The sequence below is a fragment of the Callithrix jacchus genome, chromosome 18 (genome assembly GCF_049354715.1).
Source record: "Callithrix jacchus isolate 240 chromosome 18, calJac240_pri, whole genome shotgun sequence".
NCBI lineage: Eukaryota > Metazoa > Chordata > Mammalia > Primates > Cebidae > Callithrix > Callithrix jacchus.
The window spans coordinates 21,021,840-21,041,152 of record NC_133519.1 but is presented as its reverse complement, the minus strand read 5'-3'; the positions used below and the strand labels follow the sequence as shown (position 1 = coordinate 21,041,152).

At 53.4% G+C, this 19,313-nt stretch overlaps 3 protein-coding genes across 12 annotated transcripts; 1 reads left to right on the top strand and 2 right to left on the bottom strand.

Moving 5' to 3' along the window:
- The first annotated feature begins 318 nt into the window (after window positions 1-318).
- Window positions 319-6,730, top strand: B4GALT3 (beta-1,4-galactosyltransferase 3). 4 transcript variants are annotated; one of them, XM_078356124.1, is made up of 9 exons: window positions 319-403; window positions 714-902; window positions 1,237-1,382; window positions 1,748-2,014; window positions 2,860-3,095; window positions 3,707-3,897; window positions 4,029-4,151; window positions 5,725-5,829; window positions 5,951-6,730. In XM_078356124.1, the coding sequence occupies exons 4-9, from the start codon at window positions 1,762-1,764 to the stop codon at window positions 6,222-6,224; spliced, it is 1,182 nt and encodes a 393-aa protein (XP_078212250.1). In that variant the 5' UTR covers window positions 319-403; window positions 714-902; window positions 1,237-1,382; window positions 1,748-1,761; the 3' UTR covers window positions 6,225-6,730. The 4 variants fall into 4 exon arrangements, with proteins under 4 accessions (XP_078212250.1, XP_035135317.1, XP_002760238.2 ...); XM_035279426.3 differs by having other exon boundaries at window positions 1,727-2,014; XM_002760192.7 differs by lacking the exon at window positions 714-902.
- Window positions 6,731-6,823: 93 nt separating this feature from the next.
- PPOX (protoporphyrinogen oxidase) lies at window positions 6,824-12,496 on the bottom strand. 7 transcript variants are annotated; one of them, XM_035279417.2, is made up of 13 exons: window positions 12,433-12,496; window positions 11,388-11,482; window positions 11,090-11,224; window positions 10,840-10,955; window positions 10,519-10,651; window positions 10,069-10,213; window positions 9,162-9,352; window positions 8,322-8,382; window positions 8,018-8,136; window positions 7,515-7,625; window positions 7,265-7,414; window positions 7,093-7,135; window positions 6,824-7,008 (listed from the first exon to the last, which is right to left on the bottom strand). In XM_035279417.2, the coding sequence occupies exons 2-13, from the start codon at window positions 11,472-11,474 to the stop codon at window positions 6,866-6,868; spliced, it is 1,434 nt and encodes a 477-aa protein (XP_035135308.1). In that variant the 5' UTR covers window positions 11,475-11,482; window positions 12,433-12,496; the 3' UTR covers window positions 6,824-6,865. The 7 variants fall into 7 exon arrangements, with proteins under 7 accessions (XP_035135308.1, XP_078212246.1, XP_078212248.1 ...); XM_078356120.1 differs by lacking the exon at window positions 12,433-12,496 and adding an exon at window positions 11,651-11,869 and having other exon boundaries at window positions 10,069-10,232; window positions 10,840-10,971; XM_078356122.1 differs by lacking the exon at window positions 12,433-12,496 and adding an exon at window positions 11,651-11,869 and having other exon boundaries at window positions 10,840-10,971.
- A 99-nt stretch (window positions 12,497-12,595) lies between these two features.
- On the bottom strand, window positions 12,596-18,732 carry USP21 (ubiquitin specific peptidase 21). Its single transcript, XM_017966407.3, has 13 exons — window positions 18,555-18,732; window positions 17,002-17,622; window positions 16,191-16,250; window positions 15,898-16,018; window positions 15,563-15,674; window positions 15,218-15,373; window positions 14,673-14,737; window positions 14,334-14,437; window positions 14,065-14,151; window positions 13,706-13,784; window positions 13,375-13,482; window positions 13,174-13,288; window positions 12,596-12,970 (listed from the first exon to the last, which is right to left on the bottom strand). The coding sequence occupies exons 2-13, from the start codon at window positions 17,599-17,601 to the stop codon at window positions 12,880-12,882; spliced, it is 1,698 nt and encodes a 565-aa protein (XP_017821896.1). The 5' UTR covers window positions 17,602-17,622; window positions 18,555-18,732; the 3' UTR covers window positions 12,596-12,879.
- Between the last annotated feature and the right edge of the window lie 581 nt (window positions 18,733-19,313).

Sequence of the window (19,313 nt, the reverse complement as noted above, 5' to 3'; positions counted from 1 at the left end):
ATGAGGTCAGCGGGAGCACCAGAAACCGGCTCACTAGCCTCTTGATCAGTCTCGGCCCAGAGGAAAAGGAAGGGCTTGAGCTTCTGCTTTTATAAATTTGAGGGGCAGGAAATGAAATCCCACTAGCAGTCTGCGGAGTGCACGTGAGCTCCCGCTCCCCCTCCCGCTCCCCAAGGGGTAGCCTACGACGTGTTCGAAGCGGACACTCTCCGGCGCCGCTCCCGCACCAGCCCCCGGCCACGCGGTACCTCAGACCTTGTGCCTCCACAGCCCGGGTTGCTCCGCCCCGAGGCCACGCCCCATGACGCGAGGCTCCGCCTCCGCGGCGCCCGCTTCCAAGATGGCGGCAGTGATGCTTGCCCGGCTGCCGGGGTGGCGGTGACGACAGGCAGCAAAAGACCGGGTATGTACACTGAGGACGCGTGGGGACGGAGGTCTGGGATAAAGGTTCGGGCAGTCGAGAGGGTGAGAAGTTTGAGTAATGCCTGGAGACGAGCCTGAGCAGGGACGGGGTCCCAGGTGGAAGTAAGGACGGGGGCCAGGCGGGCTCACGTTGCAAGGTAGGGCAAAAGCTAGAGACTGGGATGGGATGGGCGTGCTCCGAAAGAGCTGGGTTTTAACCCCCTGTATAGCGCGGACCACGCCCCTCCAGGTGAGCCCTTCCACCAACCCCGACTGTCTCTGCCCCTGCTCTTCCTCTCCCCTCTCTTCAGCAGTAACCCTCCTCCCAACCCCCCAGAACGGGGGAAAGGTAAAAAAAAGGTAGAGGACGCCATCCACACCCTACTCTCCGCCGAGCTCCGGGGCTGTCTGCTTTCAGCTCCCAGGTGGTCATGGTCCCTGCACCTGAGGAGCTGGTGCCCAGGAAGAACGGAAGGAGCCTGTTTCCTACTTCACCCTGGGTACTCCTTAGTCCATTCCACGGTCCTGTCATGACCCTGTCGTCACTTGAACGGGTTCTTGGTCTGGGGGAAAACTGTTTCCATTAGCTGCCCTATCCCCACTCCCCAAACAAGTCTATCGTGTTGGGATGGAGGTACGGGGGTGATTAAGTATGAACCTGACACTGTCATTGCAGAGTAGCACGGGAGAGAGGCAAGGGACCTACCATCTCCTGCTCCTCCCCTTCCTTTCCAACCACTTTGCTTCACTTCACCTGCTGGGAAACCGGCTTCACCCTGATCCTGATCTCTGGCGGTGCAAGTGTCTAGTTATCCTTTACCACTTCTGTTCCAGCTGGTCCCAGATTTGCTGCTGGAGTGCTAGATGGAGCCTTTCTCTGCCCTCTGTGACATTTCCAATTTTAGATAATGCCTCACATCTCTGTCCCCCCGGGACCCCCTGGAGCCCCCATGATCGCCAAGAAGACAGCTTGAACCTAGGTGAGTCTATATCTTCCCCTCTAAAATGGGAAGAGGGGTATTCTAGAGACTTCTGAAATGAACATGAGACTTGAATGATGTAAACATTCTTGGGGGTGAGGACTGACAGTAGATGGTAGGAGTGGTTTGGGGGGAGGTAGAAGAGAGTGAAACTTGGGCTGAAGTGACAGGTGGTAGGGATACTGGTGGTTACATTCTATTTTGTTTCCTTGCATGACTGTGCACCTGTGTGCTCCCTTCTGTGACTTTGTTCTCTGCCTCTTTTTCCTCTTTACCCCTGTCACCACCTTCATCCCTACCCACTGACCTCTCTGCTGGCTTGCTCTCTTCCTGCCTACCCCTAGAATTCCCCTTTCCCTTCCTAGATCTCACCCCCAGGATGTTGCGGAGGCTGCTGGAGCGGCCCTGCACGCTGGCCCTGCTTGTGGGCTCCCAGCTGGCTGTCATGATGTACCTGTCACTGGGGGGCTTCCGAAGTCTCAGTGCCCTATTTGGCCGAGATCAGGGGCCAACATTTGACTATTCTCATCCTCGTGATGTCTACAGTAACCTCAGTCACCTGCCTGGGGCCCCAGGGGGTCCTCCAGCTCCTCAAGATCTGCCCTACTGTCCAGAACGATCTCCTCTCTTAGGTAAGTGCAGGAGGAAGGAGGTTGTGAAAGGAAGGACAAAGGTGTGGGAACAGGAGGCTTGGGGATAGGGAGGCATGAAGTGGCAGGAGTGGGACTTAGAAGAGGATAATGGACTCTGAAGATAGGCTGAGGTTGAGATAGAATGGACTCTGAATTCAGAGTTTAGATTAGACTGTTGCGTTTCCACTTTTTTTTTTGTTTTTGAGACCCAGTCTCGCTCTGTCACCCAGACTGGAGCGCAGTAGCGCAATCTCAGCTGACTGCAACCTTCACCTCCCAGGTTCAAGCAATTCTCCTGCCTCAGCCTCCTGAGTAGCTGCGATTATAGGCGGGCACCACTATGCCCAGCTAATTTTTGTATCTTTAGTAGAAACGGAGTTTCACTACCTTGGCCAAGCTGGTCTTGAGCTCCTGACCTTGTGTTCCACCTGCCTCAGCCTTCCAAAGCGCTGGAATTACAGGCATGAGCCACCCTACACTGCCTGCCCCTTTATGGACTTTTCCTGCCCCAGGCTAGGAATTGTTTTCCTTGTAGATGAGCCCTGGTTTAATTAGTTGCAAGTCTTGTTCTCTCCAGCCTTCAACTGTAGCTTCCAACCCTGTGAGACAGGAGAAAGTTATGCAACCCTAAAATGAGAAAAGTAGGGTAGGTAAGGATCCTGCACCTTCCAGCCTTTGTAGAGCTGTCCCAATGAAGGGCAATCAAGGCATGTGAGATTTCTGAGTGAGCGCTAAGAACTAAACCCCCGAACCAGACTGCCAGTGCCAGAAGTATTTCCAGACCCTAGTTTGATTCTTTTCTCTTTACCCCTCTGATCCCTCTACTTGCCATTCCTTCCCAACAGTGGGTCCTGTGTCGGTGTCCTTTAGCCCAGTGCCATCACTGGCAGAGATTGTGGAGCGGAATCCCCGGGTAGAACCAGGGGGCCGGTACCGCCCTGCAGGGTGTGAGCCCCGCTCCCGGACAGCCATCATTGTGCCCCATCGTGCCCGGGAGCACCACCTGCGCCTGCTGCTCTACCACCTGCACCCATTCTTGCAGCGCCAGCAGCTTGCCTATGGCATCTATGTCATCCACCAGGTACCCCCAATCTCCACTTCATTTTGACTTTCTTCTAAGGACTCCTCAAGCACATGCCATGCCACTCACATCTAATGGGTCCCTAGAATAATTTTAAGAAGGCCAGACTATCGAGTGCGGAGAGGCACCTGGCACTGCTCTTCCAAATCTGTTAGTCCCATACCTCTCCTTAATCTGCTTAGGTTGTTCCCACTGTCCTACACTTTTCTGTGATTTTTTCCTTTGTTGAATGCCTTGTGCATATTTAGAATTGGACACAATAGGGCTAAAATTCTAGTTCTGTCATTTGTTACATATATGACTCTGAGCAAGAAACTTAACCGTCTAAGATGAGGCATGAGCAGAAGATAACTACTACACCAGCTGTTCCGCACCACACCATTGTTGTCAAGATTAAACACTAGACAGCAGCATCTAAGTATCAGGCCCATACCAATACACAAGCTAGATCTGGCAAATGACTAAATGGAAAAATAAAAAGATAGTCTTTCTTTTTCATTCTCCTTTCCCTCCGCCCCACTTTGATTTCCTTCTTTCTACTTTTATTCTTTAGCCCCCTCTTCTCCATGCCACCTACAGACATAGTCTGGTCCCCCTCCATTATCTTCCAGGCTGGAAATGGAACATTTAACAGGGCAAAGCTGCTGAATGTTGGGGTGCGAGAGGCCTTGCGTGATGAAGAGTGGGACTGCCTGTTCTTGCATGATGTGGACCTCTTGCCAGAAAATGACCACAATCTGTATGTGTGTGACCCCCGGGGACCCCGCCATGTTGCTGTTGCTATGAACAAGTTTGGATACAGGTAGAGGGCATGGAAGGGTGCTGGGAAACAGGGAAGCCCATTGTCCAGTGGAAGGAGGAGAGCCAAGCGGATTGTGGTAGGGGATGTCTCCCCAGAAGACTTGTGGCATGCAAGGATCTTTCTCTCCCCAGCCTCCCGTACCCCCAGTACTTCGGAGGAGTCTCGGCGCTTACTCCTGACCAGTACCTGAAGATGAATGGCTTCCCCAATGAATACTGGGGCTGGGGTGGTGAGGATGATGACATTGCTACCAGGTCAGACTTCCTGCCACCCCCTCCCACCTGAGCTCAGTCTGGATTCCTGTCCTCTAAGACCGCCTCTGGCCATAGTCCTTCAACACAACCTTTAGGTCCCTGGTCTTGCACTGAGCCCATTTATTTCCCTTAGTCTTTCCAGGATACCCAGGTCAGGCTTGCATGCTGCTGCCCATTGTGTCATCCCTCAGTCTCCTGTTAGTTTGTTCTTGGGAAAGGACCTAAGATCAATAGGAAATGGTATCACTGGATTCCAAGGCTGGAAAGCGGCCCAGAGACAGTTTAGTCTTGCCTTTGCTAGGGTTCCAGCCAGACCACTTCCTGTGGGGTTAGGAGAGAGGGACTCTGCTCCATTGTATCCCAGAATCATTTTGTAAAAGGCCTTTGCTGTTGGCACAGGGCCAACTCATTTTAAGCATGTGAAACATTCTGACCTTCCCAATTTCATGTCTGTGGTATGAATATTTGGGCTTGGTATGCAGGACCAATTGCCTCCCCTACCCCTGTGTCCTCTGTGATGACATCTCTGAATTCTCATCCTCTGTATGAAGCACCCTGTGAATTGTAAATATATATAAATATTCTTCTAGTTCCTTCCCAGGCCATCTGCACTCCATGCTTGTGTGTGTCAGAGGTGGATTTTGTTTCTTTCAAGGCCCTGATTACCTGGTTCTACCCTTTTCTTTTCTTTTTTTTTTTTTTTGAGACAGTTTCGCTCTTGTTGCCCAGGCCGTAGTGCAACGGCGAGGTCTCAGCTCACTGCAACCTCCGATTCCTGGGTTCAAATGATTCTCCTGCCTCAGCCTCCCCAGTATTTGGGATTACAGGCATTCACCACCACGCCCAGCTAACTTTGTATTTTTAGTAGAGATGGGGTTTCATCATGTTGATCAGGCTGGTCTTGAACTCCTGACCTCAGGTGATCCACCTGCCTCGGCCTCCCAAAGTGCTGGGATTACAGGCATGAGCCACCGTGCCTGGCCTCTTTTGAGGGTTTTTTTTTTTCCTCCCTTAGAGACAGGGTCTCATTATTTTCCCAGGCTGGCCTTAAACTCTTGGCCTTAAGTGATCCTTCTGCCTTGGCATCCAAAAGTGCCAGAACTGCAGGTGTGAGCCACTGCACCTGGCCTACCTTTTTCTTAACATGGGGGATGTGGGAGAGAATTTGGGGTAGCTCAGTCACTGTTCTAAATAGGAATTGCTGAGCTTGGGTCTGCAACTCCCAGTCTTTTCTTATCCTTTTGACAGAATGGCCTCTCTCTCTGTGTCCTTCCTAGACTGCAAGGGCAGCTCCTAGGAGCCATTTAGGAAGCCAGGGAGGAGGTGCAAACCTACCTTTGCCAACTGTTTAAAAGCTCCAGGGTGACTGGCACTGGGCCCTGAGGATTTGGATACATCCAGCGTTTACATTCTCTTCACCCGTTTCCTTCTTTCTGTTTGACTTCAGCCCTGGACTCTTTTTTTTTTTTTTGTCTTACTGAGCAATGGTTGTTTGTTGTGTACAGAAACATGGAATCCCTTCTTTGCTTTCTTCCACTCTGGATCCTCCATGATCCCCTCACTTTTCCCACAGGGTGCGCCTGGCTGGGATGAAGATCTCTCGGCCCCCCACATCTGTAGGGCACTATAAGATGGTGAAGCACCGAGGAGATAAGGGCAACGAGGAAAATCCCCACAGGTAGGAAGGAAGGAAGGACTGCCTGGGAATTGTAACTGGATCCTAGCCAGGAAACTCCTAAAAGTCCCTAGATTTCTGGCTCTTCCTTTCTGTGTCTTAGTCTCCAACTTCTAACCCTCAGATTTGACCTCCTGGTCCGTACCCAGAATTCCTGGACGCAAGACGGGATGAACTCACTGACATACAGATTGCTGGCTCGAGAGCTGGGTCCTCTTTATACCAACATCACAGCAGACATTGGGACTGACCCTCGGGGTCCTCGGGCTCCCTCTGGGCCCCGTTACCCACCTGGTTCCTCCCAAGCCTTCCGTCAAGAGATGCTGCAACGCCAGCCCCCAGCCAGGCCTGGGCCTCCACCTACTGCCAACCACACAGCCCTCCGAGGTTCACACTGACTCCTCCTTCCTGCCTACCTTAATCATGAAACCGAATTCACAGGGTTGTATTCTCCCCACCCTCAGCTCCTCACTGTTCTCAGAGGGCTGTGGGGGAACTGAACTCTGGTGCCGTGCTAGGGGGCAGGGGTCTCTCCGCACTGCTGGACTGGAGCTGGGCTCCTCTAGACCTAGGGGGGACCCCTCTTTCTAGGGTCTCCTGTAGGGTTTATGACTGTGAATCCTTGATGTCATGATTTTATGTGATGATTCCTGGGAGTCCCTGCCCCTAGGGCAGGAGCAGGGCTGGACCCCAAGCCCCTTCCTCTTCATGGAGAGAAGAGTGATCTGGCTTCTCCTGGGACCTCTGTGAATATTTATTCTATTTATGGTTCCTGGGAAGTAGTTTGGTGAAGGAAGCCCCTCCCTGGGCATTTTCTGCCCATGCTGGAATAGCTCCCTCTTCTGGTCCTGGCTCAGGGGGCTGGGATTTTGATATATTTTCTAATAAAGGACTTTGTCTCGCATCTGCTTCTGCTTTCTGTATCCCAGGCACACTTTGCCTCTTTGCTCACCCCTACGTTTTTATGCCTATAGGTGATAGAACAGCCAGACCAAGCCAAGCTCCAGCAACTTTTATTTCCATGAGTGAGAGTTGGAAATCAGCTGTTAGGTTCTGTGCCCACGACACTGACTGCTGCCTGGCGCCCACTCTCTATACAGTCATTAACAGCAACCCCCTCATAGGAGGCTCCAGCCAGAGCCAGGGGCAACCTGTGAGCGGCCAGGAATTGCCTCGCTGACTCTGGAAGGAAAGCATGAAAGGAATGTTATAGCTAGGGGCCTGATGCCCTTGGCCCTCCTCAACCCAGCTATTTTCCCAACTTACCTAGTTTTTGCCAGTGACCCAGTGTATACTGGGGGATGCAGTTCTGAGAAGAGAGGATGCAGGGAAAGTTTATTATTGATGCCCCAGGCCTTGGCTGACACAGTGGCAAATGTTCCAGTCCCTGTCTTCAAGGCCTTCAACGGAGAGTTGAGGGAAGTTTATCCCAACTTACCTTGTGTAGATGGACCAAGCAGTGACTCGGCAGCTCCTTCAGTCCTAATTGTGTGGCAGCTGCTTCCTGTGCCCGCTGTTGAAACAGCTCCTGAGATAAGACACAGCCACTGGCCTCCAGCGTCTGTAACCAGGAACCTCCCAGCATCACCTAGGGAGGGAATATAGCACTGATCAGTCTTGGCCTTGCCTATACTAGAGCACAGAGGAGCCCTCTGGAAATGCCACTAGACAAAGTTTCCTCCTCTCACAGTCACTCTGAGGCCAGGGGGGCTCCCATCCTGCTCAGGGAAAGCAACTGAGTCATACACAATTCCCAGGACGCCTGGATCTTCTGAAGATGGCACCAAGTGTCCAAATCCCTAGAGAGAAGGACATTCATGGGTCAGAAGGAAAGGGCTCTAGCTGAGCCTGTCTCTCCTCCTTTTTTTGCCGGGGGCAGGGCGGGGGGGAAACAAGGTCTTGCTATGTCACCCAGGCTGGACTGCAATGCCACAATCTCAGCTCACTGCAACTTCCACCTCCCAGGTTCAAGGGATTCTCCTGCCTCAGCCTCCTGAGTAGCTGGGATTACAGTTGTGTGCTACCACACCTGGTTAATTTTTATATTTTTCATAGAGATGGGGTTTCACCATGTTGGCTAGGCTGGTCTCAAACTCCTGACCTCGTGATCCACCCACCTTGGCCTCCCAAAGTGCTGGGATTACAGGTGTGAACCGCTGCATTGAGCCTCTCCTTCCCTTCTTTATCATACCTGGACAGGTAGATGAGCTCCTCGGTACTGCAGATTTACCACAGCTACAGACACAGCAGTGATGGCACTCAGGGCACGAGCCAGAGGTGCAGCCTCAGCAGGTAGCAGCTTGCTGAGCACTAGAGGTAAGGCAGAGGCCTGATTCAGGAGGCATTCCCACTACAGTTGTCAGTCTTCTTTGGGATTAGACTCCCATAGAGATAATCAGTTCAGGGGCATGGTGTGGTCCTGCTGGCCCCAGAAGGTACAGCTTTTGCCTCTCGCTGGTAGGGGTAAGCGAAGGGGAAGGTGGCTATCCCATTACCTGAAGCTGGAATGGCACTAATAATGTGGTCAGCCTTCAGACTGCTGTCCCCTAGAGATACCTGAGAGAATGAAAACATTTGAGAGACCCAGAAAATGAGAATTTGATGAGTGAAAAGAGATTTCTGGTGCCTCACTCTCAGTTTCCCAGGCACCCATGTGGCCGGGAAGACTGCATTCTGACCCAAGATGAAGAGGTTGGGTGACTGTGCAGACTTCACAAAAATCACTCCTCTGTGGACTCCAGGAAGTGGACCAGACAGGCCAGTGTGGCTGTTCTAAAATGTTCAGTAAAGCTGGGTTCTTTTTTTTTTTTGAGACAGACTTTTGCTGTTGTTGCCCAGGCTGGAGTGCAATGGCATGATCTTGGCTCACCACAACCTCTGCCTCCCAGGTTCAAGCAATTCTCCTGTCTTAGCCTCCTGAGTTGATGGGATTACAGGCATGTGTTACCATACCCGGCTAATTTTTTTGTATTTTTAGTAGAGACAGGGTTTCTCCATGTTGGTCAGGCTGGTCTCAAACTCCTGATCTCAGGTGATCTGCCTGCCTCGGCCTCCCAAAGTGCTGGGATTACAGGCATGAGCCACCATGCCCAGCAAAGCTGGGTTCTTTCCCCTAACTCTAAGCCACTTATAAGTACTACTTCTATCTACAGACTTGCATAGGGTCTTTGACAAAGATTCACAAATAGGGCCTAGGATTCTGGGGTAGCCCATGTCTAAGTAGCTTCTAAGGCACGAAAACAATGAGGAATTCCAGTTCTATTGGCCCTGGCCTAGTTAACTCAGATAAAGATGGAAGCATTGACAGGTTCATTACACTCCAGAGGTTCCCCTACCTTCCAGCGCCCTTCTGCCTGGATGCTGAGCCCACAGACTGGTTGGCCTCTGAGAACAGTGACCCCCCTACTAGTCAGGTGGGTTTCAAGGGCCTGAGGCAACATCTCTAGACCTCCACGAAGTGACCACTGGCTCCAGCGCTCAGCCGAGGCCTGGCGAATAAGTGCTGAGTCTGGCTGTGGGGTCCGCCCTGCAGAGGAAGCAAAGAAGTATCATCGAGGGTCTGGGCATGGTGGCTCATGCCTGTAATCCCAGCACTTTGGGAGGCCTATGCAGGTGAATCATAAGGTCAGGAGTTTGAGATCAGCCTGGCCAACATGGTGAAACCCTGTGTCTACTAAAAATACAAAAAATTAGCTGGGGGTAGTGGTGGGTGCCTGTAATCCCAGCTACTTAGGAGGCTGAGGCAGGAGAATCGATTGAACCTGGGAGGCAGAGGTGGCAGTGTGCCAAGATGGCGCCACTGCACTCCAGCCCAGGTGACAGAGTGAGACTCAGCCTCAAACAAACAAAAAAAGAATCATCGAGGCTGGATGTGGTGGCTCACGCCTGTAATCCCAGCACTTTAGGAGGCTGAGGCAGGTGGATCACTTGAAGTCAGGAGTTCGAGACCAGCCTGGCCAACATAGTGAAACTCCTTCTCTACAAAAGAAATACAAAGATTAGCTGGGCATGGTGGCACATGTTTGTAATTCCAGCAACTTAAGAGGCGGAGGCAGGAGAATTGCTTGAACCTGGGAGGCAGAGGTTGCAGTGAGCGGATCTGAGATTGCACCGCTGCACTCCAGCCTGGGAGGCAAAGCAAAACTCCGTCAAAAAAAAAAATCATTGAATAGCACCCCTTGTCCCCCGTCCCTCACTTTGGCAGTCCTTAATATCTTCACCCTTTGAACCAATCCCCCTCACCTGGCCCCAGCAGTAGGCCCAGTAATACGGAACGATGGGTTTGCTCAGCTTGGAAAAGACTGGGAAAGCAGGATCTGATACTGAGCTCACGGCTATTGCCTGCAAACACTCCACGGCAGAGACTGTCCATGGCTAGAGACGCCACCTTGAGGGTGAGACTGGGACTGAGGAGCCAAAGAATAATCTGCACTGACTCATTTCCACAGCCCCTATTTGGTAGGGAATGGGGGTGGGATAGGGTTTGGGTTGGGGGACATTCACACTATGACAGAAGGATGGAAGTGAAGGCCTTCACTCCCAATAATGAGTTTTGGGGATGGAGGGGTGTGGTACGAAGAGAAGAGGGCATCCCCAAGTGATCCAGAAGAGCCCCTAGGCGGTAGGTTCAAATGGAGAGCCCTGAAGCTGGTTTAGGAGGGAAGAGGTTTGGGGTATCTGAGCAGGTGTCACCTCAGGTCCAAGGCGGCGCTGGGCAAAACTGTGCACAGTCTCATCAGGCTCTTTGCCCCGGGGCTTAGTCAGCTCCCTCAGTCCAGCCCAAAACAGAGGTTTGGTAAACGGGGGTGAAGGGCGAAGTAGCCCCCTGCATGGAGAAAGGCATAATGAGGGAGAGGCTCCTGACATACCTCCCCAGTCCAGGAGCTAGGGTCATTTTCACTCATTTGGCTCCCTTTTGCTGGGAAGGCTGACAGGGAGATAAAGAAATATATGGAAGGCATATGAGGATGAGGGCACAGCAAAAGGGGTACAGCAAGGAGGTGTTGATGTTACCTGAGGCCAGTGGGTAAGGCATGTAGGGCACCGCCCACGTAGAGGAACCTGTTCTGGGCAGCTGGGTGGTCTCCCCGGACAGGCAGCACTTCTGAATCCAAGCCAAGCTCAGAAACCTGCTCTCCACATGCCCTCAGAAGAGGAGAAACTAAGGGAAGGTCTGACCCACCAAACATACTTCCTCTCCTAAACTCTATTCCCCAGTTAAAGCCCCTCCACAGCCTCTCCTGGACACCCACAAGCCTCTCACCAGGAGCAAGGTCCGGGCCCCTAGGGCTCCCGCTGGCCTAATTCCCCGAGGTCCAAGCTCAAAAATAGCGCCATTCGGTCCTCGAACGGAGCGAATCCAGCCTCCCAGACGCTCACTGCTCTCCACCAGGACCACCTGGCGACAAGAGAGACACTGCAGCACCTCCTGCAGCCGCCGTTGAGAGGTCAGGAAGGGAGGGGAAGAGGCACATTCGGCGGGCCAGGATCCATCTAGCTTCTGATGGAAATGGGAAAAGGGTATTAAATGAAGTTCCCTCTGGCACGAGTGGAGCACTCACCTTAGGGGGACAGGGGGCCCGGCTCAGGTGGTAACTGGCGGCCAAGCCGCTGATGCCTCCGCCCAGCACGACCACGGTCCGGCCCATGGGGAAACCTAGGGGAAAGCGGGCGATATGGACAGGCAGATCGGGGAAGCCCCTGCGCTCCAGAAGCCCCGCGGATTTTGAGTTCTACCCCCGGCCACTCACTGCTTAGGGGAAACTATGCGTGCACGGATGGGCTGGTGGAACAGTGAGGTCCCCGTCCAGGGGCCAGGACTCACCCACAAGAGGTAGGGATGAGAGAAAATGAGAGAGGAGGTCGAGGTCCTAGCACCGTACCCCGCCGGCGCTCCTCTGGGTGCAGATAAGGGCTACACCCTAGCTATCTGCCCTCGCAGGACTCGGGCGGCGGGCAGCACGCCTGAGTATGCGCTCTGCTTCCCACGCCTCGCTAGGCCAACAAGTGCTTCAAATCCGCTACTCCCACCCCCAACCCTTTCGGTCTCTCCGACTTTCCGTCCACTCTATTCTCGCGGCACGCGCCTGACCCTATCACTCCTACTTCGGGATTGGCGAGCGCTGGAAGGTCCCGGATTACGTTCACCAATGAAAACACTGAACTGGCAAAGGAGAGGCGACGGCCGCTGGAAGAGCCGGAGGTTAACCGCGTCAGCGTCAAGCTGGAAGTGAGCGGCAGTACCCGGCGCTACGCTCCCTAGGGCCGCTGCGGCGAGCGCTGGGGAGTTAGCGTTCCCCAGCAAGCTTCGTACGCCCAGCTAGGGTGACAACCCTGGAGGGAAGGCCCCAGAAGCTTGGTTCTAGGGAGAGTAGATAGGGACACTGGAGACCGGTCCACGGGGAGGCGGTTCCATAAACAGCTCCTTGATGTTAGCAACAGACCGAGCCTGCGGGAGCTAGGGCCGCCCGGCAACGTACCGTGTTTGTCAACAGTGTCAGTCCCCATCGCCCACCAAACCCGTCGCCCCAGAGCTTGCACTCTAGTTCAGGCCTCCTGGCAGCCTCACTCAAGTGTACCTTCCCTCTTTTCCTCCCAGTACTTAACCTTCGCTGCTGGGGCGCACAGGTCCGGGTCCAGCACCATCCCCGAAACCTTCCCCCTCGGCTCTAAGAGCGCCCCCACCTGTTACAGAGGGAACTGGGTCCCAGGAAGCCTCCAATTTAGCCCAGTCCTGTTTCACCCCCTAAGCAAAAATACAAATAAGCACGTCATTTTTTTCTTAATAAATTTATTCACAAAAAGTGAAATTGCAGAGGGTCTGGGGGCTGTACATGGGCAAGGGCTTGGTGAGCTCTGTACATGGGGCTGGGAGACAAGGGAGCCTCCAGGTGGAAGGGTACTTTTTATTAAAAAAAATAATGGAGCTACGACCACCCCCTCCCCCCTCCCCGATTAAAAAGACACAAAAATAGACGTCTCTGAGGTAAATGGGGAGCCTGGGGCTTAAGGGTGTTTAAAGGACTTCACAGGTGCCAGGGCTTAGAGAGGGCATCACAGGCACCGGGGTGGCTCCTGCATCAGTTGGTAGAACAGCACGTAGCCCTCGCTGGATGCCACCTGGTTTTCACTGACAGGGGAGACACTAGGAAAAAGGAGATGGGGAACAGGTTGTAGTCATTCCAGTTTACCCCCTCCTCCCTACATCAGAGCATCCAGGAAGAGATCAGGCAAGACCTCCACCTCTCCTTTCACCTGGCACTCTGCTCTCCTGGGGCTTCACAGAAGGGGAGAGTGTCAGGGCTGCAGTGGGAATGGGGCAGGATGTAAACAGGAGGCTGTTCTCACCGAGAGTCATTGTAGACATGCCAACCAGTCTGGCACCGGCACAGGGCTGTGTAGTGGCCATAGTGGACGCTGCCTGAGTGGTTGCAAAGGGCATACAGCTGGTATACAGGACTTCCTGCGAGGTTGGAGATGATCAAGTTCTAAAATCAGAGCTGTGCCCCCACTCCTTCAGCTCCTTAGAACCTTCCCCACCAGACTCACCGGCTTTGTCACTGGCAAAGTCCCCTAGGCTCAGTCGTTGCAGTGGAAAGTCTACACCTACTGAACTTTTCTTGATGGAGCCTCGGGAGGCAGAAAATCGATTCAGATCTAAGCCCTGGTTAAGGAGCATTTGGGAGGCAGAGGGCCTCTGAGGGGGACTTCTGTCCTGAAGGCTGTTCTTTCCCCCCTCCCAACACACACGCAGAGTGGCCTGTGGAAAGGTGGGTGGTAGGCATTTCCTAGGGAAAATTCAATTCTCTGGAAACATGGAGAGTGAGGAAAGAGAATGTATGGGAGGTATCCTAAGAGAAGAATATGAAGATTAGGATATGGAGCACAAGGATCCGGGGGAATCTTTGTACTGTCAACTTTTTGGTACTTCGAGTTTTCTGCCGACATCGGTCACACACCTGAATAAATGGCAAACAGTGTTGGGTTAATGTGATCCTAACCTCAATTGGCTTTTCTGACACCCCAATCCATTCCGTGTGCTCCCAATTATGGCCAGATCCTCTCGGCCTCTCCCCTTTGCCCCAGGAGTACTAGAATGTGTCTGAGACTCCTACATAAATCCAGATACGGAAATATTATTCCCCATACTAAGGCATCATGCAATCCCTTTTATTCACATGGAGTCCCCCCAGGTCTCCCACCCTTACTATAATATAACCCTTGTGAACCTCCACATACTGGGGCATTCTCCGACTCTAGCTCTTCTTCCTTGGTGAAAAGGTTGAAACAATCCCGCAGAGACACCTTGCCCCCAGCAAATCCTTTCTGGGGAAAAAGGGGAAGAAAGGGTCAACATGTTCTGAATTTCCTTTTCCAACTCTTCTCAATCAATCCAGGCTTCAGTTCTGCTCCAGAGACCCACAGGGTTCCCTCCCACATTTTGGGGTGGGTAGGCTTGGGTCACCGAGCCCTTGTCCTATCCACCCTGGAATCCTCTGGAATCCCACCTTGGGGATGGGCAGGGACAGGTCACAAAAAACCTCGAAGGTCGTGGAGCGATACCCACAGGCCTGGCACTTGAGACAACTTTTCAACTGGCCCACAAACAGGTCTAGATAGAAGCACAGGGACAGGAGAAAAAGTCATTGTTGGATGCCATGAGATGATTTCTTGATTTCCATCTCTTCCTGCCCCTTTCCCACTACCAACACTCTAACCAACTCTTCACACAACATTTGCATCATCCAGTCTCATTCCCATACCCCTTGATAGTATCGATTTCCTCCCCTCAAGCCTGTACCGCCTCACACACTAATGTTCCCTCATTGCTTTGCCCCGTTCCATACCCACAATCTTGCTGTCCTCTCGCTCCAGGTAACGTTTCCACATTAGGTTGGCTCGGTCATCATCACTACCACAGATCAAGGGAAGTAGGAAGCACCCATGAGACAGTGGGAACACTGGGCACCCCCAACACCCACCGAAACAACCCACAAAGCCCTATACCCCACCCACACCCCTGCTCCTTCCCTAAATCTCAAGGAAAAGTCAAAGAAATAATGCCTCAGTGAACTTTCTAGGGAAATCCAAGGTGAGAGGAAAAGAAAGGAATGTATACAAGGAAAGAATATGCTGTCATCCTCTACTTGTAAATTAATTATCCCCTTCTCCTTCTATTTGGTGACATCCCTAGCATGATCTGCCTCCATCTGCTCCCCTTAGACTCCCCCTCTTCCTTCCTTCCATTTCTTAGAAGAGCTTTTCACACTATATTCTGTACTAAAGGGTTTCCCTGGACCCTAAATCTTCGATCTTGACTAGTTCAGTTCTATGAAATGTGAATGCTGTGGATAAACTACTGGGGAGAGGAGGTAGGGGGAGTGACCCTTACCTTAAGTCAGGTTCTTCTAGCAGAGCCCCTCCTCGGCAGGGTGGAGAGGGAGCTGGACCGCTGGCAAGGATTGGTGGAGCCCGTCGGCCTCGGCGGTTGATTTCAAGGTGCAGCCGCTCCATGAGGAGCTTCAGGAACTCTTGGGCATCCTGTTGGCTACAGCCAGGTAAAGAGTATGGGCAACTGACCCCCCTCCTAGTCCACAGACACTATTCCCTGCCCAGATATCAGTCCCCACCTCCTGGATAAAGAACACAAGGCTCAGAACAGTGCTGTCAAGGCCCTTGCTTGGCCCTACCCCTAGACATGGCCAGAGAGAAACCCCATAGCCTCCAGCTCTCCCACCTGTATCCAGAGAAGGAGGGAACATATTTCTGGAAGACAGCTCGGAATCGAGTAGGATTCACAGCTTCGCAGGAGTCAGGGTGCCAGAGGGCACCAATCACATCTGCAAAGGCTGTTGGGATATGAGTGGGGAAGGGAAATGGAGATTAATGTCTGGAAGAGGCAAGCAACAGGTGGCTAAGAGGGCGAAAACAACCTTTAGGAAAGTAGGCACTGGGAAAAGTAGATACAACTGCCAGATTTAAGGGCTGGGGGCCAGCAGCACTGGCAGATGGACCTGCAAGTGGTTGGGGAAAAAGGGACTTGAACAGAGGGAGCAGGAATTGTTGCCCCACCTTCAGTGAGCTCTTGGGCTCGGCCTCCTCCAGGCACCTCTTGCCGGAAGTCCCTTCTCAGACAGAAGTCCCGAAGAGGTCGAGTGCTGCTCAGACATTGCAGCACAGCATTCAAGAAGCACTGGGGAGCAGCAGGGACACTGCTGTTGTCTCTCCAGACCATTGCCCTGGAAGCCTTAAAAGAGCTTCAGAGCTCTCCTTCCACATGCCTTCCCCAAGCTTGCGGGTTTTCCCCAGCCCCAGCACCATTTCACATTCCTTTTAGAGAGGAAAGATAGGAGAATGACTCTCACCGTGTTTCCCAGGTTTCGAAGGCCAACATGACCAGAGCCTAGAAGCAGTGTGTGATGAGCCTGGAAGGTCAGAGTACAATCGGCAAGTTCCTATATATCCTAGCTGGCACTTTATCTTTTCAACAGCATGCTGTCCACTGCCTCCCTCATCCCATGCATGTTCCATCCCCAAACTCTACCCTTTTCCCCTCACTAGGTATTCTAGTCTCCCTACCTCACTGGTCATGAGCAGTAAGCCCATCACAGCTGAATGTACCACGGACTCAGCCATGGCTGTCCCACCTGTTGCCCACTTACTCCTCTGCTCAGCTAGCCGACGTTGCAGCTCCTGGGGCAACTCCCCAAGAACTGGCATGGTTGCCCAGCTGCTCACCACTCCCACCTTTCTGCCCCCAAAACCCCCTCCTGCCCCCGTGGCCCCTTCTTGCCCTTTCTCCTGCTGACTCCAATTGCAATCAGCCTAGCTTACTTAGCTCAGAAAATGTAAAACCACATTTGCTAAGATGTTCTGAGCCCGCCTCTCTTTAGCTCCAGAGATTAATTAGGCCCAGGCAGAGTCCCAGCAGATAAGATACAGCAAGGGAAAGGAAGGGCCTGCGAACCCAAAGAAGAATTCTAAATAGTTGGGCTAATTCCCTGGGGACTGAAACAGCACACCATGCTGGGGTCACCAACAACCCAGAAAAGGGTCTGGGAGGCTCAAGGGTATGAGAAAGGAACTTGAAGGAAATGGGGACAGGAAAGGCAGAGGATGGCAGAAAAGCATAGAGGAACATGGTCATGAAGGCCATATGAGCTGTCAAGTCCTCACCATCTTGTCATCAGAGTAGAAAGGCTCAGAGGACCGGGCGGATATCATGTGGAAGGAGCCATGGGAAGCAGGGGGCTCTGTCCGTATGCTGAACAGGGTTGGGGGTCCAGGAAAGCCCCCTAGGCGGCGGAGAGAAGTGCTACGTCTCAAAGTGGGTGGCTCAGGCCGGAGGGCCAAGCGGCTCAGCGCAGCCCCAAGCTCTCCGGTGCCACGGTGCCCTCCCAAGGCAATCCCCATCGGACGCAAGTCCCCACTGCTCACAGACTTGGAACGGGTTAAGTTGGTCCGAGATGGGAGAGGCAAAGCCACAGTTGGGGGTGGTGAGCCAGGCAGGGGAACCCCATGATCTGCTCGAAGGGGGCCTCTGGGACGAGGGCCTGAGGTACGTCCCCGTCCCAGCTCCAGTTTCTTGAGCCGTTCATCAGGGGGACCTGGCCGGGGAGGCAGAGGTCGTAACATGGGGTTTGGCCCAGAGGCTGGGTTTCTGCGCTCCTTGCTGCGGGCCCTGGGGGCAAATGGTAGCTTGGATCCCACTCGGGGCTGGATATTAACAGGTGGCTCTCGGGTCCGGCCCAGGCGGTGCTCAGAGGCCTGGGGCATTGTGGACACCACAGACTGGACCTGGGAGGAGAAGAGAGTGTCAGCATTTGAACATGGGAGGAAACAGGAACAGGCTACTGTACTGCACCCTGCCACACTAATTTTCCCTTATTGCTTTGCCCCATTCCATACCCAATATTTTGCTGTCCTCACACTTTCCACATTAGATTGGCTCAGTCATCACCACTACCACATCAACAAAAGTGGGGAGCAGTATATGCACTAAGGGCAGGAACCAGGTCTACTGAATCAGCCATCATATCCCCAATACCTGGCATTGTGTTTGGTATAAATACTTAGTATCTATGGGGTAAACGAATGAAGGAAAGATAGCAGCCCATGGCTTTGACCCTTTCTATACTCCCGTCCCCTGCCTGCAGAATACAGCTTTACTGAAAATCCAGTGATAACTTCTATCTGGGCTCTAACATAACATGGGACCCCACACCTGGCTAATAAAGTAGGATGTGCCTCGAGTCACTTAAGATCTCCAACCAAATGATAGTGCAGATGCAAGAATAACAGCCCCAAAGATAGCCCTCCATCCTCAAATCCCTGCCCCTTTGGGCTGCTAAATGAAGCAGACTAAATGGGTGACTTACGATCCATTCCCTCCCCCATCTTCGACCTCCGACATTGTGTCGAGGTTCAGGGGCAGTGATCGGGGTTGGAGGACGAACAACTCCTAGACCCTTAATCTCTGCACCTCTCCCACCACAGCAGGGCTTTAGCCGGGTCCGCCCCCCTCGAGGGCAGAAAGGCCGAGGCCGCTGATTGGCTACGGAATCCGGCGGGGTATTCTCCGAGGTCCAGGGATGCTGTCCCTCCAGCCCAGTTCTCCCAGGTCCCACCGGGCCCCACGCGCCTTTGTGGAGAGTGTCCTCTCGGGTCTGGAGCAGTCTTCCCTCTGCGCCCCCCCACACCCCGCCATGCCATAACGCCCCGGCCCGTACCTGTCCCCCGGTGAGGCGGCGGGAGAGGCCAGCCGGGGCCAGGTGCAGCTCAGGGCCACCCCCTACTACCCCCGTGCAGCGCCCCCGTGGGCTCGGCTGCAGCTTTAGCCGCAGCCGTTGCCCAGATCGCTCCCGCCGCAGGGGCCGCCGCCATCTTTGTTGGTCCCGCCCGGCCACCGGCCACCGGCTTCACCGGCTCTCAAAGCGCCTGCGCATCCACACTCGAACTCCTCCCACCCGGCCCCTTGGCGCTTGCGTGAGCCCGCCTCCAAGGCTCCGCGATCGACACCAAGGAAACGCGGCCAAGTTTAGGGCCGCTAGTTCTCAACCTTGTCCAGAGTGGGCTTTAATCCATGACTCCAAAGCAAGTCCCTGAGGTATAGGGTGCCGTCGCCCCATCCTATAGGCCATAGGGATGGAGATCTGACCGTCGTAGTATGGCCAGGAGGCTTACAGCACAGATCCTTCCCAAACAGCAGGGGTGCAAGTGTGGCAAGCTGCCGGCCTGGGTCCAGCCCGCAGACCAGTGGAGAAGCATTACCACTTCACAGAGGGATGGGAAGATCCCTGGAAGGCGAGAAGTGCTAGCCCTGCCAAACCATTTCTTGCAGGCTAACACAGGGTGAAGCATGGATCACCACTAAACGACAAAGGTAGATCTGAGCAGCAGGGAGAACAGTCAACATTTCATTCCCCTCTCCTGACAAGAGCATCCTCTTCGACTCCCTCTGCCCAACCCAGCGTAGCTGTTCATGTGTC